The following is a 19,263-nucleotide window of genomic DNA, read 5'->3' as shown; positions in this document are numbered from 1 at the left end:
ATGTTTTTAAATCAGCCAATTATTGTACTTTTGTAAAAAAAAGGCATACTTAAACATTAACAAACTTGATGCGTCTTTCCCTAGTTCAGTTGTTTCTCTTTTATAGGAGTTTGATGATATATTTCTTAAGGAGGTTCCACATGGTTTAGCTTATGTTTGAGGAATTGAACATCAAATTGATTTCATGCTCGATGCTTCCATTCCAAACCGACCAAGCTATTAAAGTAATCCCAAGGAAACAAAGGAGTTACAAAGACAGGTTAGTAAATTGATGGAAAAGGGGTACATAAGGGAAAGTATGAGTTTGTACATCGTGCCGGTGATTTTGGTTCCTAAGAAGGATGAGACGTGGAGAATTTGTGTTGATTGTCGAGCAGTTAACAATATAATGGTAAAGTATCGTCATCCTATTCCTCGTTTAAATGATATGTTAGATGAATTACATGGTGCTTGGGTATTTTCTAATATTGATCTAAAGAGTTGGTATCATCAAATAAGAATGAAAGAGGGCGATGAATGGGAAATTGCTTTTAAAATGAAATATGGTTTATATGAGTGGTTAGTTATGCCATTTGGATTAACTAATGCATCGAGTACTTTCATGCAACTAATGAACCATGTCTTGCGTGCTTTCATAGGCAAATTTGTTGTTGTTTATTTTGATGATATTCTCATTTATAGCAAAAACTTGGATGATCATGTTGTGCACTTAAATTCAATTCTGAATGCACTTCGAAAAGAGAAGTTATTTGCTAACTTGAAAAAGAGCACCTTTTGCATCGATAAACTTGTGTTTCTTGGTTTTGTTGTGAGTACACAAGGAATACAAGTTGATGAAGAGAAAATATGCACGATTCAAGAATGGCCAAGTCCCATGAGTGTAAGTCATGTTCATAGTTTTCATGGACTCACTATTTTTTATAGGAGGTTCATGAAAGACTTTAATAGCATCACCGCACCACTTACCTGAGTCTTCAAGAAGAACGTTGGATTCAAATGGGGAGACGAACAAGAGAAAACGTTTCAATTGATCAAGGAAAAATTAACTCATGTTCCTTTACTTGCTTTGACTTATTTTACTAAAACGTTTGAAATTGAATGTGATGCTTCAAGTATGGGTATAAACGTAGTTCTTATGTAAGGAGGAAGACCAATTGCATATTTCATCGAGAAGTTAAGCGGGGCAGTATTAAACTACCCTACTTATGATAAAGAATTGTATGAATTGGTTCGAGTATTGGAAACATGGCAACACTACCTTTGGCTTAAGAAGTTTGTGATTCACACCGATCATGAGTCCTTGAAGCATTTAAAACACCAACACAAATTGAACAAGAGATATGCACAATGGGTAGAATTCATTGGGACATTTCCATATGTCATCCAATACAAGCAAGGTAAGGAAAACATCGTTGTTGATGCACTTTCTCGAAGGTACATATTAATTTCTACTATTGATGCAAAATTACTTAGTTTTGAGCACATTAAATAATTGTATCCTTTAGACCACGATTTTTGTGAGGAGTTTTGAACTTATGAGAAAAACATAGTTGGTAAGTTCTTTAGGCACGAGGGTTTCTTATTTCGGGAAAATAAATTGAGTGTGCCGAATTGCTCTTTGTGTGATTTGTTAGTAAGGGAACCTCATGGTGGAGGGTTAATAGGGCACTTTGGATTTGCTAAGACTTTAGCCCTTTTGCAAGAACACTTCTATTGGCCACACATGAAAAAAGGTGTTGAGAGAATTTGTGGTAGATGTGTCACATGTAGGCAAACAAAATCTCGAGTGCAACCCCATGGTTTATACACGCCACTACCTATTCCTAGTGAGCCTTGGATTGATATTTCAATGGACTTTGTGTTAGGTTTGCCTAGGTCTAAACATGGTAGGGATTCAATTTTTTATTTTTTTGTTGTGGATAGATTTTCTAAGATGACACATTTCATTTCATATCACAAAATCGATGATGCTTCATATGTTGTTGATGTATGCCTAGAACAATAGTTTCAGCTAGAGATGTTAAGTTCTTGAGTTACTTTTGGAAAACTTTGTGGTGTAAGTTAGGAACTACGTTGTTATTTTCTACTACTTGTCACCCACAAAATGATAGTCAAACCGAAGTAATGAATAGGATTTTGTCTAATTTGTTGAGGGTTATTATTAAAAAGAACATAAAAACTTGGGAAAAGTGTTTACCACACGTTGAGTTTGCTTATAAAATAAATTAGGAATATCATATCATTGTTTGATTATTATGCAAGTAATTTTAACTTTCAAAAGTAAAAGTTAATAGTGTAGTGAGTTAGTTTACATCTTTTTTTTTTTTCATTTGTTTATTAAAATATCAAAATATTTAAATTCCATAAAGTGAATCAAGTAATATTTTCCTGAATATATAATGATTTATTCTTTCAATTATAAAATAAATTGTGAATATTATATGATTTGTTTAATTATTATGCAAGTGAATTTTACCTTTTCAATTAATTAAAGCGATTTTGGAAACTTGGGTTATCGATAGTTGTAGTCAATAGGGATAAATTATTGACCTTCATTATCCTTGGTAAGTTAGTGATGCAGTGTATCTCTAATTGGAAACGATACTATCCACCAATAAATGGAATAATTTCAGACTAATCGCCTAACGCAAGTTCCACTTACCACAAGTTCCACTATTTGGGTATAGTGTTATTGTAAGTGGACTAGAAAAAAATGTTTGTTTGTGAAATTATTTTGAATATAAACGGATTATCATATATTATGTTATTTTATCTTTAAAATTAACAGTGTTGAATTTTTCAAAGAAATTAAATTTATTTATTGAATTAAATGATTTCACCTATCAATTAATTTTAAATAAAAAAATGACATCTCATAGAATTTAGTTTTATACTATATTTCATTATTTTTATTGAATTATTTTTTCTTATTGAGCTGTCAAACTTAGCCTTCTCCAAGTGACATCTGTTATCTGAAATTGGGATAGGAAGGGTGTTTCTATTAAAAATTGTTTTAAATTTGATTATTTAGAATTCTTTACTTAACTCCATTTCAATTGTGATTTCTAGAATATCAAAGAGTTTGAGAATTTTATTTATTTATTTATTTTAATTTTGGATTGGTTAGTTAACGTCATTCATATGTTGTGCTTTGGGAGTTAATATGTGAAATGATGAGATGCCATTGGCCTTAAGGTTCCGGGTGTTAAAATACTACCTTAAATAGAGGAAATGGTGGAAGCTAATGAAGCCGAAGGGATTGACTCTTGAGGATTTGGAGTTTCCGGCCACCGCTGGTGGGGGTGCTGAGCGCAAGTGTAGATGAAAGACGGGGCTGCTTTAGCTTTGGAGGTGAGTGTTGTTATTCAATTATGTCTTCATGTTGCCTCGTAACTTCAATTTGTCATGAGTTGGAATATAGTGGAACTAGTTTCTGATCATATATAGAGCGTTGGATCCTGCAGGTTTAGTGTGAGTGGTAGTAGCTCTTATACTTCTAACAGAAGGGGCAATGGCTTCTACAAGTGATGCGGATGCATCTGATCTGGAGAGCATTAGGAGAAAGTTGATCTAGAGATTGGCCAGCAATTGGGAAGAAGTTGTAAAGATATACGAGCAAGATCCAAGAGCTCACAAGATCAAGATCGGCCCATCAAAGAACACAGCATTGCATATAGCAGTTTCAAGTGGGCGAGAAGACGTAGAAAAACTAGTGAAATTGATTGCTAAGAATAGTAACCCCGTGGATGTTCTATCTATAGAGAATAGAGATCGGAACAATCCTCTCCATCTGGCGGCCTCACTGGGAAGCATTTCCATTTTCAGATGCATCACTGGTGAGTATAAAGAACTGTTGGGTTGCCGCAACCGAGTGAGTGATACGCCCCTTTTAAGGGCAGTTCGCTATGGCAGAAAAGATGTTTTCCTCTCGTTGTATGATATGTGCGACACCACCTCAGCCCATGACTACTGTCATGACATGGAGGGTAAAAAGGTTCTCCATCTTGCCATTGAAGGAGGACACATGGGTAAGAGTTCTTCAGTTTACATGTTCTATTTCTTAATTATAATATAAATCATAGGCATGAAAGTAGTCAGTTGTAATGAACCTCTGTTAGGTGCGTACGCCTCTTTGGTTGGGCGCCTTCACAGAAGACATTAAATTTGATTAATTCATGGTTTTGGTGGACAGATTTGGCGTTTCAAATTATTGGTAAGCAGGAAGATCTCATGGATTCTGTTGACTGGCATCAAATCTCCCCTCTGCATGTCCTAGCTGAGAAGCCTACTTGCAATCATAAAAACTTGGGACTGAATTAAATCAGCGCGCACATCATTTGTTATCTTGTATCTGATATCTCCATCAAGGCCATAAATTTCCGATAGTTTCCCTTGTTAATCAAATTGGAAGGTATTTTTATTTTAGAGCTCGTCCCAGGGACTTCCAAAGCAGAGAAGAACATCTTTCAAGAGCTACAAAAGATGATTAAATTACCAGGTGGGCCTGAATCATTTAGAAGAATTTTTTTCTTTTTGTGGCCACTGATCACTTTCTTGATGCTGCAACCATAATTCATTGTCAAGGTAGTTAATTAATATGAGACCGTAACAAATATGGTCATAATTCAGCACAGGAGAAGTCAATTGATCCCTCTTTCGGTATATCCTTGCTCATGTGTGCTGTGACCAAGCTATACCCCAAGTAACTAGTGGGAAAAAATGCAGGAAAATCTAAAAAGCACTTGGATCCAGAGAATCCTGAAGAAGGGCAAGGCATTGAACTTCATGGTGAGTGTAGGATCTACTTGATTTAAGCTAAAGCAATCTTAAAAGCAACTTCAAGGAAACACTGATTCCTACACCTTTGTATAGGTCATAATTCAAGCAATATTGGAGCTCAAGGACACAAACCATTCCCCTCAAAATATGGCAGATGCCAGAGGTTCATCAAGCTTCTTGTATCCCAAGTACTGCTGGTTATCATCTCCGTACTGCCAGGTATAACACTGTATTACCATCCCAAATTTCTCTTGTATTAATTTCCAATACAAGATAGGTTCAAAGTATGTTCTTGTTTCTTTGTGGATACATGTTTAGGTTCAAGTCGGATAAGGAAGCTAAAAGAGAAAAAGGAGATGCATGTGTGGTCTCTTCAGATCATGGACAAGCTACTTGAACATGCTGCAAGGCGTACAGATGAAATAAATCCCAATTGTTTGTTATTCAGAGTATGAATACTTCCGAAGGGGAGGAGGTAACCTCTATGTCAAACCTGTTCATTGCAAATAAACTTCTTCGTATATATACAGAAAGATGTGGAGACAAGGTAACCTACCATTTTCTCCAATATCTTTAACTGATATTAAGGAGAGGCAGATCTGGTGCAGAGTAATCACAACTCAAATTCTTGAGATTTGAACCACTGTTATTAGATGATTGGTCAATTGGGCTTTCTCTTGTAGTTGAAGATTGAGTTTTGTTTTCTTTGTAGCTTCGGAGACACCAATACTACTTGCATCAAGAAATGGTATAGTGGAAATGGTAGAGAAAATCCTGCAACTGTTTCCTATGGCCATTTATGACACCAACGGCTTTAATCAGATCATAGTGCTGACGGCAATAGAGAATAGGCAATCACATATATATGACTTCTTACTCAACAGTAGTCATCTTATTGATAAAGAAGGTGCATTTGTTGACAAAGGCGGGAACAGTGCATTGCATCTATTGGAAGTCTAGCAGGTTACCGCCACTTCCAACATATCCCCACCAGCATGTTGCAAAGGCAGTGGGAAGTCAAGTGGTACCAGGTATGCAAAACTCAAGCTAAGATTTAAATTAGCTTATGAGAAATGACTCAAACCGATGAATAATAACTTAAAAGTATGCAATTGGTTCAATGCAGTATGTGCAGAATTCCTTGCTACCAGATTTTGGGGAAGACATACTCCAGATGAGATTTTCCAAAAAGAACATCAAAAACTTGAAGATGAAAGCAAACAATGGCTAAATAGCACATCCAATTCCTGCTCTTTCATTGCAGCACTTATCACAACTGTTGCCTTTGCCTCATCAGCCTCTGTACCTGGAGGGCTACAATGGCAAAATAGCACATCCAATGCCAGCTCTTTCTTTGCAGCGCTTATTGCAACTGTTGCCTTTGCCTCATCAGCCGGGGTAAAGCAAGACACTGGGGAATCAGTTTTTGAACACCATCTGGCTTTCAGTATAGCATCGCTAGGTGCTCCTTTCTGTTGAGTGATCTCCTTGCTAATATTCCTCGTCATTTTCGTCTCCAAGGGTGAAGACAGATTTTACTACAAACTTGCCGAGGAAATTTTTATTTGGTTTAACATCTGTCTTTATATCCATGGCAGCCATGTTGACCTGTTTCTGCTCGGGAAACTTCTTGATGCTTAAAGGGTCAATTAAAATATGCTGCAATTCTGGTGTATGCAGTCACCAGCTTGGTATTGGCCTCCTTTGTTCTGAAGCACTTTCCATTATTTTTTGATCTTCTGAAGGCTGCATTTCGTAAGGTGCCTGAGCGTATATACAAGGAGTATCCGTAGGTTGCTTTGGTCTAGGCTCAAGGACCTTATGCCATGGTGATGATGATGTAATTTTTCAGTTGTTTTGTGTCTTTCAAATATATGCAACACTGTAATCTTCTTCCTGGAGTACAGATTCTTATCAAATTGATTGATAACACAGAAATAATGGAGACCTCATTATGCCTCCCATTCCCCCCTGCATTGCCCTAAACGCCTCCAAACCTCTATTCATCTCTCCATTTCTCATAAACCCATCAATTATCGCCGTCAGCACTATGTTCTCATAAACAAACTCTGTTTCTCATAAACAATTGTAGACTAGTTTTGTCGTTCAGCTATCTCTTTCAGTTACTGTTACTATTACTATTACTATTTGAATTCTGGGCAACCTAGAACCCAACCGTGACCTTATGGCTCTATGAAATATGCGACAATGCCACTACCCATTACCACTGCGGAAACAGCGGTAACACTATTCTCCACTATGCCAATGAAGGAGGATACTTCAGTAAGCATTCCAGGACTGTCAAATACCAATTTCTAAACCTGGGTGTTGAAGTGTATGGCTAAATCTATAGCTTTGAATATAAGAAGACTACGCAAATGGGCTCTTATATCACTCTTGAAAACTTTGCAAATAATAATTAACAATTGTCAATGGCTTGATAAGAGCAGTCATTGGTAGTTCTTTGCAGTATGCCTGCATGCATGTGTCATTTGTTAGCCAAGATAGGCCACAAATTTCTCAAAATTCCTATGATTGCAAGGCATACTTGTTGCCGAGCCCAACCCATAGACTTCCACAGGGAAAAAGAACCCCCGAGAACCATCGAACATGTGTTATCTTCCTTCAAGAGTTCGCTTTAAAGTACTTTTAGTAAAGTGTTTTCTCTAAATGGTTTTTTGGGAAAATCACTTATCAAATGTTTCTTCAATAAACATTTTAAGTGGATTTTCAATTTTTTAAAAATATTTTATAAATTTTGTCTAACGTCTTATTTTGGACAAACCGACTCTAATTTACCAATTGGGTGCAGGATTAAAGATTAATCCCATTTTTTAGCCACATTGCCTAAACATGAATGATATCATCCACTGCTTGGTATTAATGAACATCATGGTGATCTACTTGACATAAGCTTAAGTCTTAATGCAACTTCCAAGGAAATAAACACCGATTTTATACTTTGTAAAGGCCACCATTCAAGCAACAGAGCTCAAGGCCATCAAGGGTTCCCCTCAAAATATGGCAGACACATGAAGTTCATCAGGCTTATTGCATCCAAATTGTTGGTTATCCTCTCAATTATAATGCCTGGTATAGATCAAATGCCTCTTATATTGGTTCCAAAACGAGATAGATTGTGATCAAGTACGTTAATGTTTAGAGATCTATATTAAGGATCAAGCAAGATAAGGAAGCCAAAAGAGATAAAAGGGATGCACATCTTGTCTCTTCAGATCATGAACAAACTACTTGAAACTGCTGCAAAGAACAAGTACAGGGACAAGATTGAAGCATTTGATGTGGAAAGATTTGGATTTGATCTTTTACAATGTCCCCAGAGTAGTCAAAGTAACTTCACTCTCAGTTAATGTTGTTTCTAACAGACATCTAGGTAATATACAGAGACAAATGGAGAAAGTTAACCCTTGCTCCTTGTAGCAAAATAATTGTGTCTTGTTCTCTTTTCAGTTTCCACGTCCCCAATTCTAATTGCAGCAAGGAATGGTATTATGGAAATGTTAAGAGAAAATCCTGCAAGTGTTTCCCATGGCACCATTTATGACACAGACAGAGAAGATGGAAGGAACATAGTGCTGTTGGGAGTGGACGGTAGGCAATCTCATATATATAACTTGCTAAAGAGTACTCATCTTGATAAAGACTCTTGTATTCCATGCAAAGGATACGGACAGGAATAATGCACTGCATCTAGCTGAAAAGCTACAAAATTGTGAAAGCTGGTTTATCTCCACCAGCATGTTGTAAAATCAAGAGGGAAGTCAAGTGGTTCGATGTCTGTAAAACTCATCAAAGTGTCACATATGAGCCATTAATTATCAATCCTAGGCTTTACTTAACATTCAGTACCCGGGTTTAATGCAATATGTGAAGAATTCCTTGTCACCAGATGTCATTGTTAGTCTAAATGGGCGTCTAAAGAGGCCAAAGGAGATCTATATGGAAGTAAAGAATGGCTCAACAGCGCATGCAATTCCTGCTCTTTCATTGCAGCTCTAATAGCAATGAAAGAGCTGTACCAAGCGGAGAACCAACACACTTGCAAACCAATTTTCCAGCATCATTTGGCTTTCAATTTTTTTGCAATTGCATTACTCTTTGTTCTTTGCTCTTCCTTCATCTCATTGCTCATATTTTTCACCCTTCTCACCTCCCAGTACCAATATAAAGATTTTGGTAAGAACTTGCCTTGGAATCTTTTATTCGGTTTGACCTCTCTCTTTATATCTTTGGCTGCCATGTTGTTATGCTTCAGCTGTGGGCATTTTTTGATGCATGACAATAGTTTGAAATGTGCTACAATTCCAATATATGGACTAACCTGCTCGGCAGTAACGTACTTTGCTCTCCAGCAGTTGCCATCATATGTTGTTCTTGTGAAGGCTACATTTCAGAATGTACCTGAGCGTTTGTATGATGAGGATCCATTGTAGGATTCATATTCCCTTTGTCTGAGCTTTAGGACATTATGCCATGGTGATGGCAAGATCCAACATTAATTGATGTAATCTTTCAGCCGTTTTGTGTCTTTAAATATATATGATAGTAATCTTCCCCCTGGGCTGATCTTCATCAAATTTGCGAAATAAATAGAAGATTCTCAGAGCTTTGAAAGGAACTATAAAGCAATTTATTTCACCAATAATCTCCACAAGAACAAGCCCCATTTTCAAAATAATGGAACCGATTCCGATCTCTCACCACAACCTTTCTCCTGGTAATTTTAGCAATGAGTTTGATAGCTGAGTGGCAGTCATAGCATACTCTTAGATTCTTCATGACCCGTATCACGGTACATGGTTCAGTCGAAATTAGGCCATAGCATATGGCAAGCCTCTCACTGTGTATTGCTAAAGCCCATTCCTTTTCTCCATCTTCAATATCCTGCAAAACTACCTCCTTCTCTGGATGGTATCCTTCCAGTCTTAGTAGTCGGTTCAACTCCTCCAACTTTTCATAAATTCTTTCCTTCCGTGGGTGTCTTAGGTCTCCCAAAAGGAACTCATGAATCTCATTGTTCACTTCAATGGAACTGCAACCAGGTTCCTTCTGCATTCCAGCCTCCTTCATCTTTGCTCTCACTTGTGCTGCCTCTTTCCATTTCCCAGATGAAGCATATACATGTGACAACAGAACATAAGTTCCTGAATCTGCCTGTCCACGATCCTCCAATACTTTTGCAACCTGCTCACCTAATTCAAGGTTCTTATGCATTTTACAAGCACTTAGCAAAGTCCCCAACATAATATGGTCTGGTGTCATCTTCATCGTTCTAATTAAGTCATAAGCCTCCTCAAGGCGACCAACCCGACCAAGAAGATCAACCATGCATCCATAGTGCTCAATCTGTGGTTCAACCCCGTAATCTCTTGTCATGGAATGAAATATCTTGAATCCGAAATCAACCAAACCTCCATGACTGCATGCATTTAGGACACCAACAAAGGTAACATTAGTTGGTCTAAGCCTTCGCCCAATCATTACCCGAAACAATTCAATAGCTTGTCTGCTCTTCCCATTCATGGAAAGTCCAGAAATCATGGTATTGTAAGTGATGACATCACGATCTTTCATCTCATCAAACACTGTTTGTGCTTCATCTATGCTTCCACACCGTGAATACATGTTAATCAGGGCATTGCCCACAAAAAGATTGAGCTCAATCTCAAACTTCCTCATGTATGAGTGGACCCATCGCCCAATCTCCAATGCTCCCAACTGCGAACAGGCTGATAACACACAAACAATGGTGAACTCATTAGGCCTCACATTCTCCCCTTGCATTCCCCTAAACGCCTCCAAAGCTCTATTCATCTCTTCATTTCTCACAAAGCCATCAATCATCGCTGTCCAACAAACCGTATCCTTTCTCCTGACCCGACTAAAAACGGCACCGGCTTCCTCAACCAGTCCCTGATCACTATAAGAGGAGATCATCACAGTGGACGCGACAACATCTTCAGGCATTTCTTCAAATACCCGACGTGCATCTCCCAATTCCCCGCATTTTCCGTATAACTCCATGATCCTCAACCTCACCAAACGGTTTGAGCTCAACCCCAGCTTCAAAGCCCGGCTGTGGACCTCTCTCCCTTCCCTCAAAGCCAATTGGGAGCCACATGCTTTCAAAATGGAGGCCATTAAGTAATTATCAGGCAGAATTGAATCATGGAGCATTCTGGAATACAGCTGAATGGCATCAAAATAGTTTCCTGATGACACAAAGCCATCAATGAGAGCAGTATAGAGATAGACATTTGGGTTGTGAGTGTATTGAAAAATCCTGGAGGCATAGTCAATAGCATGGCACTTGGAGCATGAGCGAAGGAGCTCAAAGACCATGAAGGGGTCTTGGGAATGGCCATTTCTGATGAGTTGAGCATGGATTGGGAGGACTTGGTTGATGTGTTTGGATCTCTGCAACAGTGAGATTATTTGTTTTTGATCGAGGGATTTCAAAGATTTTGGGTTTGAATTTGAATTTGGATGAGGTTTTGGAGAAGGCCCAGAAAAGGGCAGTGAGGCAGCAAAAGTCATGGAAGCGTATGGGCATGGCATGGTGGAATTTCCCAATTGGGCCAATGCCATCTTGATTTTTCAGCTTTAGTGAGAAGGCTAAATTTTTTTTTGGGAAAACAACCCATTCATTTTCTTGCTTCTGGATGACGTGGCTTTCCATGAGAGGCTTGCAAATTTTCTTGATTCATTTTCTCCAATTTATATATATATATATATATATATAGCAAAATGGCAAGATGACAATTGTTAAATGCAGTTCTTAGTTGTTTTTAAAGACAGAATTTTGCTGTAGGTACTTTTATTTTATTTTCTTGAATGCTACTTTTGGATATAGGTAATTAAGTATCAATGAAAGGTGAATAGAGTTCAAAAAAATGATTATATTTAAATTAGTTAAAACTTCATGTATTTTTAAATTAGTTAATGAAAAAAAAAAAAATAAGTGAGTTGAGTTTAAGAAATTGATTATATTGTCTGAAAATTATTTTTAAAAACCAAAAATAATTTTTTAATATTTTTAAAAAATATATTAAATTATGATAAAATAATGCATAATTATAGTGATTACATAAAAAAAAACTCATGTTACTACATACTTTCTCATAACATTTGATGTGGAAATCTTGAAAAGAAAAAATGAATGATATTTCAAACCATTGGCTATAGTCTTCCGTTGATAACATGTTGTATTAAAAATATATATATATAAGTACTTATAAAAAAAATAGAATATCATTTCATTATTAGGTATTTTCCTTTCATAAAAAGTCATAAAGATATTTGCATGAATATAGATAATCCTTTAGAAGTTCTTATAATAAATTTTCATATTTTATAACAATCAAAACATTTTTTTTTGTGGTTCTTTGAAAGGTATTATTGAAAACTAATTTGTCCAACATCTTTGTTTTGAAAATATAAATATATATATATTTTTGGAAAACATAAAAAAAATATAATGCTATGTAAAATAAATGTTAAAAGTCATGTTAAGTAGAAGCTATGTGAAAAATATTCAGTTTATATATAATCAAAAGTTATATAAGTATTATTATTTATAACGAGAAGTTATAAAAAATCAAAAGTTTATAATATATATATATATATATATATATATATATATATAGAGAGAGAGAGAGAGAGAGAGAGAGAGAGAGAGAGAGAGAGAGAGAGAGAGAGAGAGAGAGAGAGAGAGAGAGAGAGAGAGAGAGAGAGAGAGAGAGAGAGAGAGAGAGAGAGAGTGTTTATTGGGTTCGACCATATTCAACAATCAAAGTTGTGACTTGAATTTTTCCAATCATGCTACTCTAGTTAAATTTTTTTTTTGGTACATGATCTCTTTTATTTATTATCATTTATATAATGAATATAATAAATTTAAACCAAAAAAAAGATTAAGACCTATTAGTGGATGATTTTTATTAAAAAAATCTAAAACATTATCTAATGGATTTCTTTTATTGTTAATTAAATTTGTCTTAGGCATTTATGTTCAGACTTCTGTGTCTTCTTATACAAATTTGTGAAATTCATGTAAGAAAAAGTTATATGAAAAATATTTTTATAATTCAATGTTATGCAATCTTTGTTTTTAAATTTTGTTATAATTAAATCATGTTAAATGATTTATGGCATAAAGCTATGAAAATAAACTTATAGATATCATTCACATATTTTTATAATAAAAAAATATTTCAAAGCTTGAGTTATGCAAATATTATATTTTATTGCAATAAAATTTCTTATAACTAGAAGTTATAAGAAAATTATTCTCTTTCATTTTTGTTATTAGTTAATTTAGTATAATTTTTATTCTCAGTTTAGTTTTCTTTATATATAATTCTAATTAATTAATATATGTGAAATCATATAAAAATGAGAAATTCTCAACTTGTAACTATGAAGAACAATATAATTATGATAAATTTTCATAACTGAAAGTTATGAAGGAATTATATGAAATTTTCATTTTTGAATTGAATTATAGAAAATCTTATTTTGATCCAATTTAAATTTGATTTGATTGTATCCTCACTATTAACTTTAAACTATAGATCGAGGTTGAACTTTATGAAATTGTACATTCTATATTATGGAAAAAAAATTATTAATTTTTTTAATACATACATATGTCATAATTATTAGTTGTGTGCATAAAATATCAAGGAGATTTATTCCAAAATATTTGTCTCATATATTGTACAATATATGTAATAGTTAATGTTAATATACATCAAGTAAACTTGATTGCAAACTCTGGAAGAGATAAAATTATATCACTAATGGCATATAATTTTATATAAATGACACTTTACATTCTATTGAAATTAGAAGTATCTAATATGACTAACATGTTTCCTAAGATAAATAATAATGTATCAACTCATTACAAGCCATGTAAACATATATTATAGAACTAGAAGCTTTTACCTAGTGACTAGTTTATTTATACTCCTAAAGGGTAGTATGATATGTGCAAATATTATTTTGATGAGACAAACTTTTTCATCAATAATGGTAGGAAATTGATTCCAAAAGAACAACATGAAATTTCTTGGAATTGTTTTTATACAAGTGAATAGGGTATATTGAAGTCCATTAAGGATAATTAACTAACATAGAGTGGATACACACTTGAAGTGTGGTAAAATAATTGAAGCAAAAAATAATGTCTTAATAGAACAAGTGGCTATTATAACAAAAAATGAATTCCAAAATATGCTTAAAGCATAATAAACATGTCGACTCAAAGGATGTACTTCCTTAGAAGAGGAAAACACAAAGAAAAACATATAAAAAATTTGGTGCTCTTGAAGAGGCCACAACATGATTGATCAATCCAAAATTAAGAAATTTATAGTCCTTAAAGAAGTATATATTGAACAAATAGTCCTCGAAGAAGCACATATTGAACAAATAGCTCTAAAGAGGTACTATTTGAACAAATAGTTCTTAAAAATAGACAAATTGAATGAATAACCTTGAAGAGGTATAAATCAAATGAATGGCCCTTGGAGAAGCATAGATACCTCTATATGTAAAAATAAAAGAGATTTCATGAGTAATGAACATGATAGGAGGAAGATGAGATCAACATAACATCATAGATAATTCATCTTCTTTTTAGATGACCTTTGATACTATAAGAAATGATGAAGATTTAAAATAATAAATTATACAAGAATGTTGACATTAGAAATAATTGACCAAAATGAAAAGATGCAATACATACCAAGTTAGACTTGTTGATGAAATGAGGAGTATTTAGACTTGTAATCCAATGTTAGAATACGTCAAGCCTATTGAATATAAATAGACTTGAAATCTATAAATGGACTTGAAGTCTAAAACTTGAAGACGTAAAAGTATTGGATATCAATGGATATAAAGTAAAAATTATAGTACAAGATTTCCTGCATAATAATTCAATCATATGATTGATAACTCATTATATACATATATGTATGTTAAAATCCCCAAAGGATTCAAAATGCTTTAAAATGAACAAAGCAACCCAATCTTTAAAGAATTAAAATGTTTACAACAAATAATTCCTTGAAGGATTAATATATGAAGTTATAATTGAAAATATCATAACATACTCTATATAATTTCATATGACATAATTAAATTTTGTTCTTGTATGGATTAAAATAGAGGTTTATAATTGTTACAAAAAGTTTATTATTGCTACAATCTTTACTAGATCTCCTAAAGAGTTTATAAGAATGGTTAATTATCTTGTGAAAGATCTTAGAAAACAAAAATTTTGTTTCAGCTTGTAGATTAAGTACTTTCCAAATAGAATGTTAGTCCATCAGTCAGTTTACAAAGAAAGTCTTAAAGCTCTTTCATATGTTAAAATCACATTCATTAAGTTATCTAATGTAGTTTGTTTAGTTAAAGTGAAACATAACCTCTTTTGTGTTAAAGAATATAATGAAGAATTGCTTGGTGTAGAAATACCTTTATCTCAGTGTTATTGATGCACTAATGTATATTGCATATTGTACATGATTAAATATGACATTTTGTCAACTTACTTTCAAGAGATAGTTTTACAAAATTCGAAAACATTGGAATAGAGTCAAACATGTACTATGATATCTTAATGGAACAATCGACATTTGTTTATTTTATTTAAAAGGATCATAATCTCAACAATTTGGATATGTTGATGTTGGCTAACTCTCAAACCCCTATAAAGCTCAATCTCAAATAGGAACCTATTAATGCAACAATATCATGAAGATCAATCATGAAAATAATAGTAACCACTTCTTACGATCATTTGGAGACACTCTCAATTTATGAAGCAAGTCATGAATGCGTATGGATAAGGTCAATGATCCAACATATTTGGGAATCAGTTGATTATCCTCTATCAAATTTAATGTTGTTTGTATTGCACAAATTATAGGAGAATTTATGAAAAAGCGATATAACTAATTAGTATATCTCTCCTAAATTATTCTATATTCGCAAGCTCTAAGATGATAGCAAAATTGATGTTTAGTAGATCTTATCATACGGTAATCTAGTAGATTTATTTACAAAATCTTTACCATGAACTACATTCAAAAGGTTAAGGTACAATATTGATATGCAAAAATTAAGAGATCGATCTTTTAGTTGAACTGTTGAAGAAAATATAATCATGTCTACATGGAGAGGATAATATTGATATGGATATACTACACTCTTTTTTTCTTCGTCCACATTTTATCCTACTGGGTTTTATTGATAACATCTTCAACAAGGTTGTTCTAAGGATAAAATCATTTTAAAATATTGTACTCTTTTTCCTTCTCTAGGGTTTTTCTTATTAGGGTTTTTGTAGTAAGGTTTTAAGAAAACACATTCCTATAATCATCTAAAAGGGAATGTTATAAAATATGAAAATTTATCAGATTGTGGGAACTTATGAATGATAATCCATATTGATGTTAATCTCTCTCCTAACTCTCTATAAAAGGGAAAAACCTAATAATGAAATGATATTCTATTTTTTTAGTACTCCTATTTATTCTCTTCTCTTTTCTTCTTCTCATTCATTTATTTTACTACATAGACAAATAAATTTTAATTGTTTTATACAATAGTTTTTTTTTTCTATTTGGATTTTTCTTTTTTTAAACAATTTATAAACTTAATTTATATAATATCAATTAAATTTAGTAAATAAATTGAGTTTCAATAAATTATAAATTTTATTATTTGTTTTTAGTAAAAAATCAATTATGCCTTTATGAAGATTTTGAAACCCATATTTTATATGCAATTATCATTTTGAAAAACTATAATTTATAATTTAAAATAATAATGAGTAACAATATTTTATTTAAAATAAAATTAAAAACAAGCAAAACTCAAATTTTTAAATATGTAAATAAGCAACATGTTTCATGGCATATACCCATTTAGTATTTAATAAGAACAAAATATTTTAGACTAGTTTTGATTTATTCTATAATTAATTGTGTCAATTTTTTGAGTTCTAAATTATTCTTAAAAAATTTGAAGAATCTAAAGTATTAGGCTTGCTTGATTTGGTCTATTTAAAATCTATCCTAGTATAATTTAAAAAAATATAGTTGTGTGTAAAAAAGAAACTTGATATATTATTATTCAAACTTGATATATACTTTTTTTTAGTACTAATTGGTGTTGGGAACTCTAGATTACTTCATTCCCTATCCTTGGATCTCATAGGGTGCATGCAACTATTCCTAAGGCTCTCTACAACTAATGCAGTAGAAACATATGACCATAAAAACCATATTAGGATAAAGATTTAGAGAAAAAAAACGTTCATATTTGTGATCTTGATGTTCCTAGATCAAAATCCATCTGATGAAGAACATGCTTGAAAAATCTAGAGGTTTCATACACCTAGATCTTCCACCTAATGACTTGAACCACAATCTTGACATTCCAAAGGGTGAGATGGAAGGGAGGAAGGTTTGACTATCTATTTCTCTCTAGAGGTGGAAGATGATTAATTGAAAGTCATTAGGAAACCCTAACCCATAAGGAAGTATTTATAAGGTTGTCCACTAGACTTAAGTAACTTGAGCCCATTAAGGTTTGGGTTACTTAATCTAACCCAAAATGAGTCTTAATTGATTAATTAATCACATAAGGCTATCTAATTAATCAATTAGCCCAATTCAAAGACTTTGTTCATTATTCCTTGTACAACCTTGTGTAATTACCAAAGCACCTTTATGCACAAGAATGAACCTAAAGCTAGTCCAACCTTCATAAACCATGTCATCATGGTATATAAGCTCAGATTAGGGACCACTAGGACCCATAGGAGTATTGGCTCCCACATAATCCAATTCTAAAGTTGATTCATCATTCCACTAAAAAGAATCAACTGCACTCTAGTACCCTATGTAAATAACAAGGAGACGAAGCTTGGATTCATGACCTACTATCCACTACATACAGACTTCTCATGAACCGATATCCATAATCTAACAAAGTAGTGTTATAATCTATTAAGATTACCTCTCAAATATTTTAGTTACAAATCTAACTTATTATGTGATCAACTGACATACTCTAACTCTAAGGAGCATATGTCAAATTCCATTAAAGGAATTACTATGGCCACAAATTCCACGATTACATGTCCTTTAAATCACATAAGGGGATACATTGTCTCAATCTCATGAGATATCATGGTGTCTCTAATAAGAATACCTATTGTCATCAGCCTTCATCAACAATGACCCAATCTATAAGGATATATGACTACTTTAGAGTCTCACACATAGGTCAAAGCCTCTTATTGATTTTGTCACAAACTCAATATCCTCTCAAGGTTGAGAGTCCATGCAATATAGTAACTTGGTGAATCATGACAATTGATAGTCTTGCATCATGATTCACCATAGGTCCCGTCTAGTGTGCATCACATACACTAGTGCACTTACCATGGGAAGCTCATCTCGATGACCAAGACAAGTTATCCCTCTAATTAAGGGGTGATGCACTATAGTCTCTATTTGATTGCCTAAATCCATGAATCGACTGTGAACAACTTATCTACCTATAAGAAACTCATGACTCGTATCTTTTGTACAACTCTTAATATACCTAAGTTATGTATATTATAAAAATATATGGGCTGAATGCTCAAATCAATGTCAATATACCAGAAGGATAACAAAGGAACAATTAAGTTTAACTTTGTTACATCATGTCTTGATTTAGGGGCTCAATCTAACAAATTAGATTTCACTTAATATAAAGCTCATTTGTTTAGTAAGGAAATTCATGAAATTATAGTTATGCATAAAGGGAAAGTAATAGGACTATTATAAATTAGTCTTAGTCCATGAATTTGTGGTAATGATTGAGTTATTTTTTAGTTTGAAATTATTTTCTAAAATTAATGGACATATTATATTAAGGATTTCAACTCATATAAGTCTTGCTTTATTTAATCATATTTTTCTAATATGAAAATTTGGAAATAGTTCTACCATAATAGAAACTATAGAGCTATTCTAGACCAACCATCCACAAATTTGCTTATATTAATTTATTCAATATGTGAATTCCAAATTATTTTCAAAATTATTACACTTACCAATTAATGAATCTATATATCAAGTCTTACTTTATATTGAGTTTATTTTCATAGTAATAATATAAAAAAAGATAGTTATGTAACTAATTCACTAATATTGGTTTGATTCTAAGTTCCATGACTTTCAACTATTAGTTGAATCAATTTTTAAATTTCAAATTATTTTAAATTTCAAAATGCTTGATGGATATAATACAATAAGTTGTGTGAAAGACCCTTTCAGTTCCAATTAAATAAATATATGTAGCAGTTAGCAACTTACAATTATATTTTTCAATAATCAATTAGTGTTTTCCTGGAAAACAAAAATTTAGGACTTAGTTTAATGTTGCATCTCATTG

The 19,263-nt window shown here is 33.1% G+C and overlaps 1 protein-coding gene and 1 long non-coding RNA gene across 3 annotated transcripts; one reads left to right on the top strand and one right to left on the bottom strand.

Moving 5' to 3' along the window:
- Positions 1–2,916: 2,916 nt before the first annotated feature.
- Positions 2,917–6,720, top strand: LOC104878181 (uncharacterized). Of its 2 annotated transcripts, XR_009466189.1 has the most exons (8): positions 2,917–3,351; positions 3,465–4,028; positions 4,193–4,498; positions 4,726–4,788; positions 4,873–4,998; positions 5,098–5,254; positions 5,492–5,810; positions 5,906–6,720. It is a non-coding gene; the product is annotated as an uncharacterized LOC104878181 (long non-coding RNA). The 2 variants fall into 2 exon arrangements; XR_009466190.1 differs by lacking the exon at positions 5,906–6,720 and having other exon boundaries at positions 5,492–5,900.
- Positions 6,721–7,982: 1,262 nt separating this feature from the next.
- Positions 7,983–11,453, bottom strand: LOC100245485 (putative pentatricopeptide repeat-containing protein At5g59200, chloroplastic). Its single transcript, XM_003634985.4, has one exon. The coding sequence runs from the start codon at positions 11,386–11,388 to the stop codon at positions 9,436–9,438; it is 1,953 nt and encodes a 650-aa protein (XP_003635033.2). The 5' UTR covers positions 11,389–11,453; the 3' UTR covers positions 7,983–9,435.
- Positions 11,454–19,263: the final 7,810 nt, after the last annotated feature.

This window comes from Vitis vinifera, chromosome 7 (assembly GCF_030704535.1).
Source record: "Vitis vinifera cultivar Pinot Noir 40024 chromosome 7, ASM3070453v1".
Classification (NCBI taxonomy): domain Eukaryota; kingdom Viridiplantae; phylum Streptophyta; class Magnoliopsida; order Vitales; family Vitaceae; genus Vitis; species Vitis vinifera.
Note: the sequence above shows the minus strand (reverse complement) of the source record. Positions and strands in the feature narration are given on the sequence as shown.

Coding starts and splice junctions, on each gene's coding strand:
- LOC100245485 (XM_003634985.4), bottom strand. CDS start 11,388: ATGGCATTGGCCCAATTGGGAAATTCCACCATGCCATGCCCATACGCT.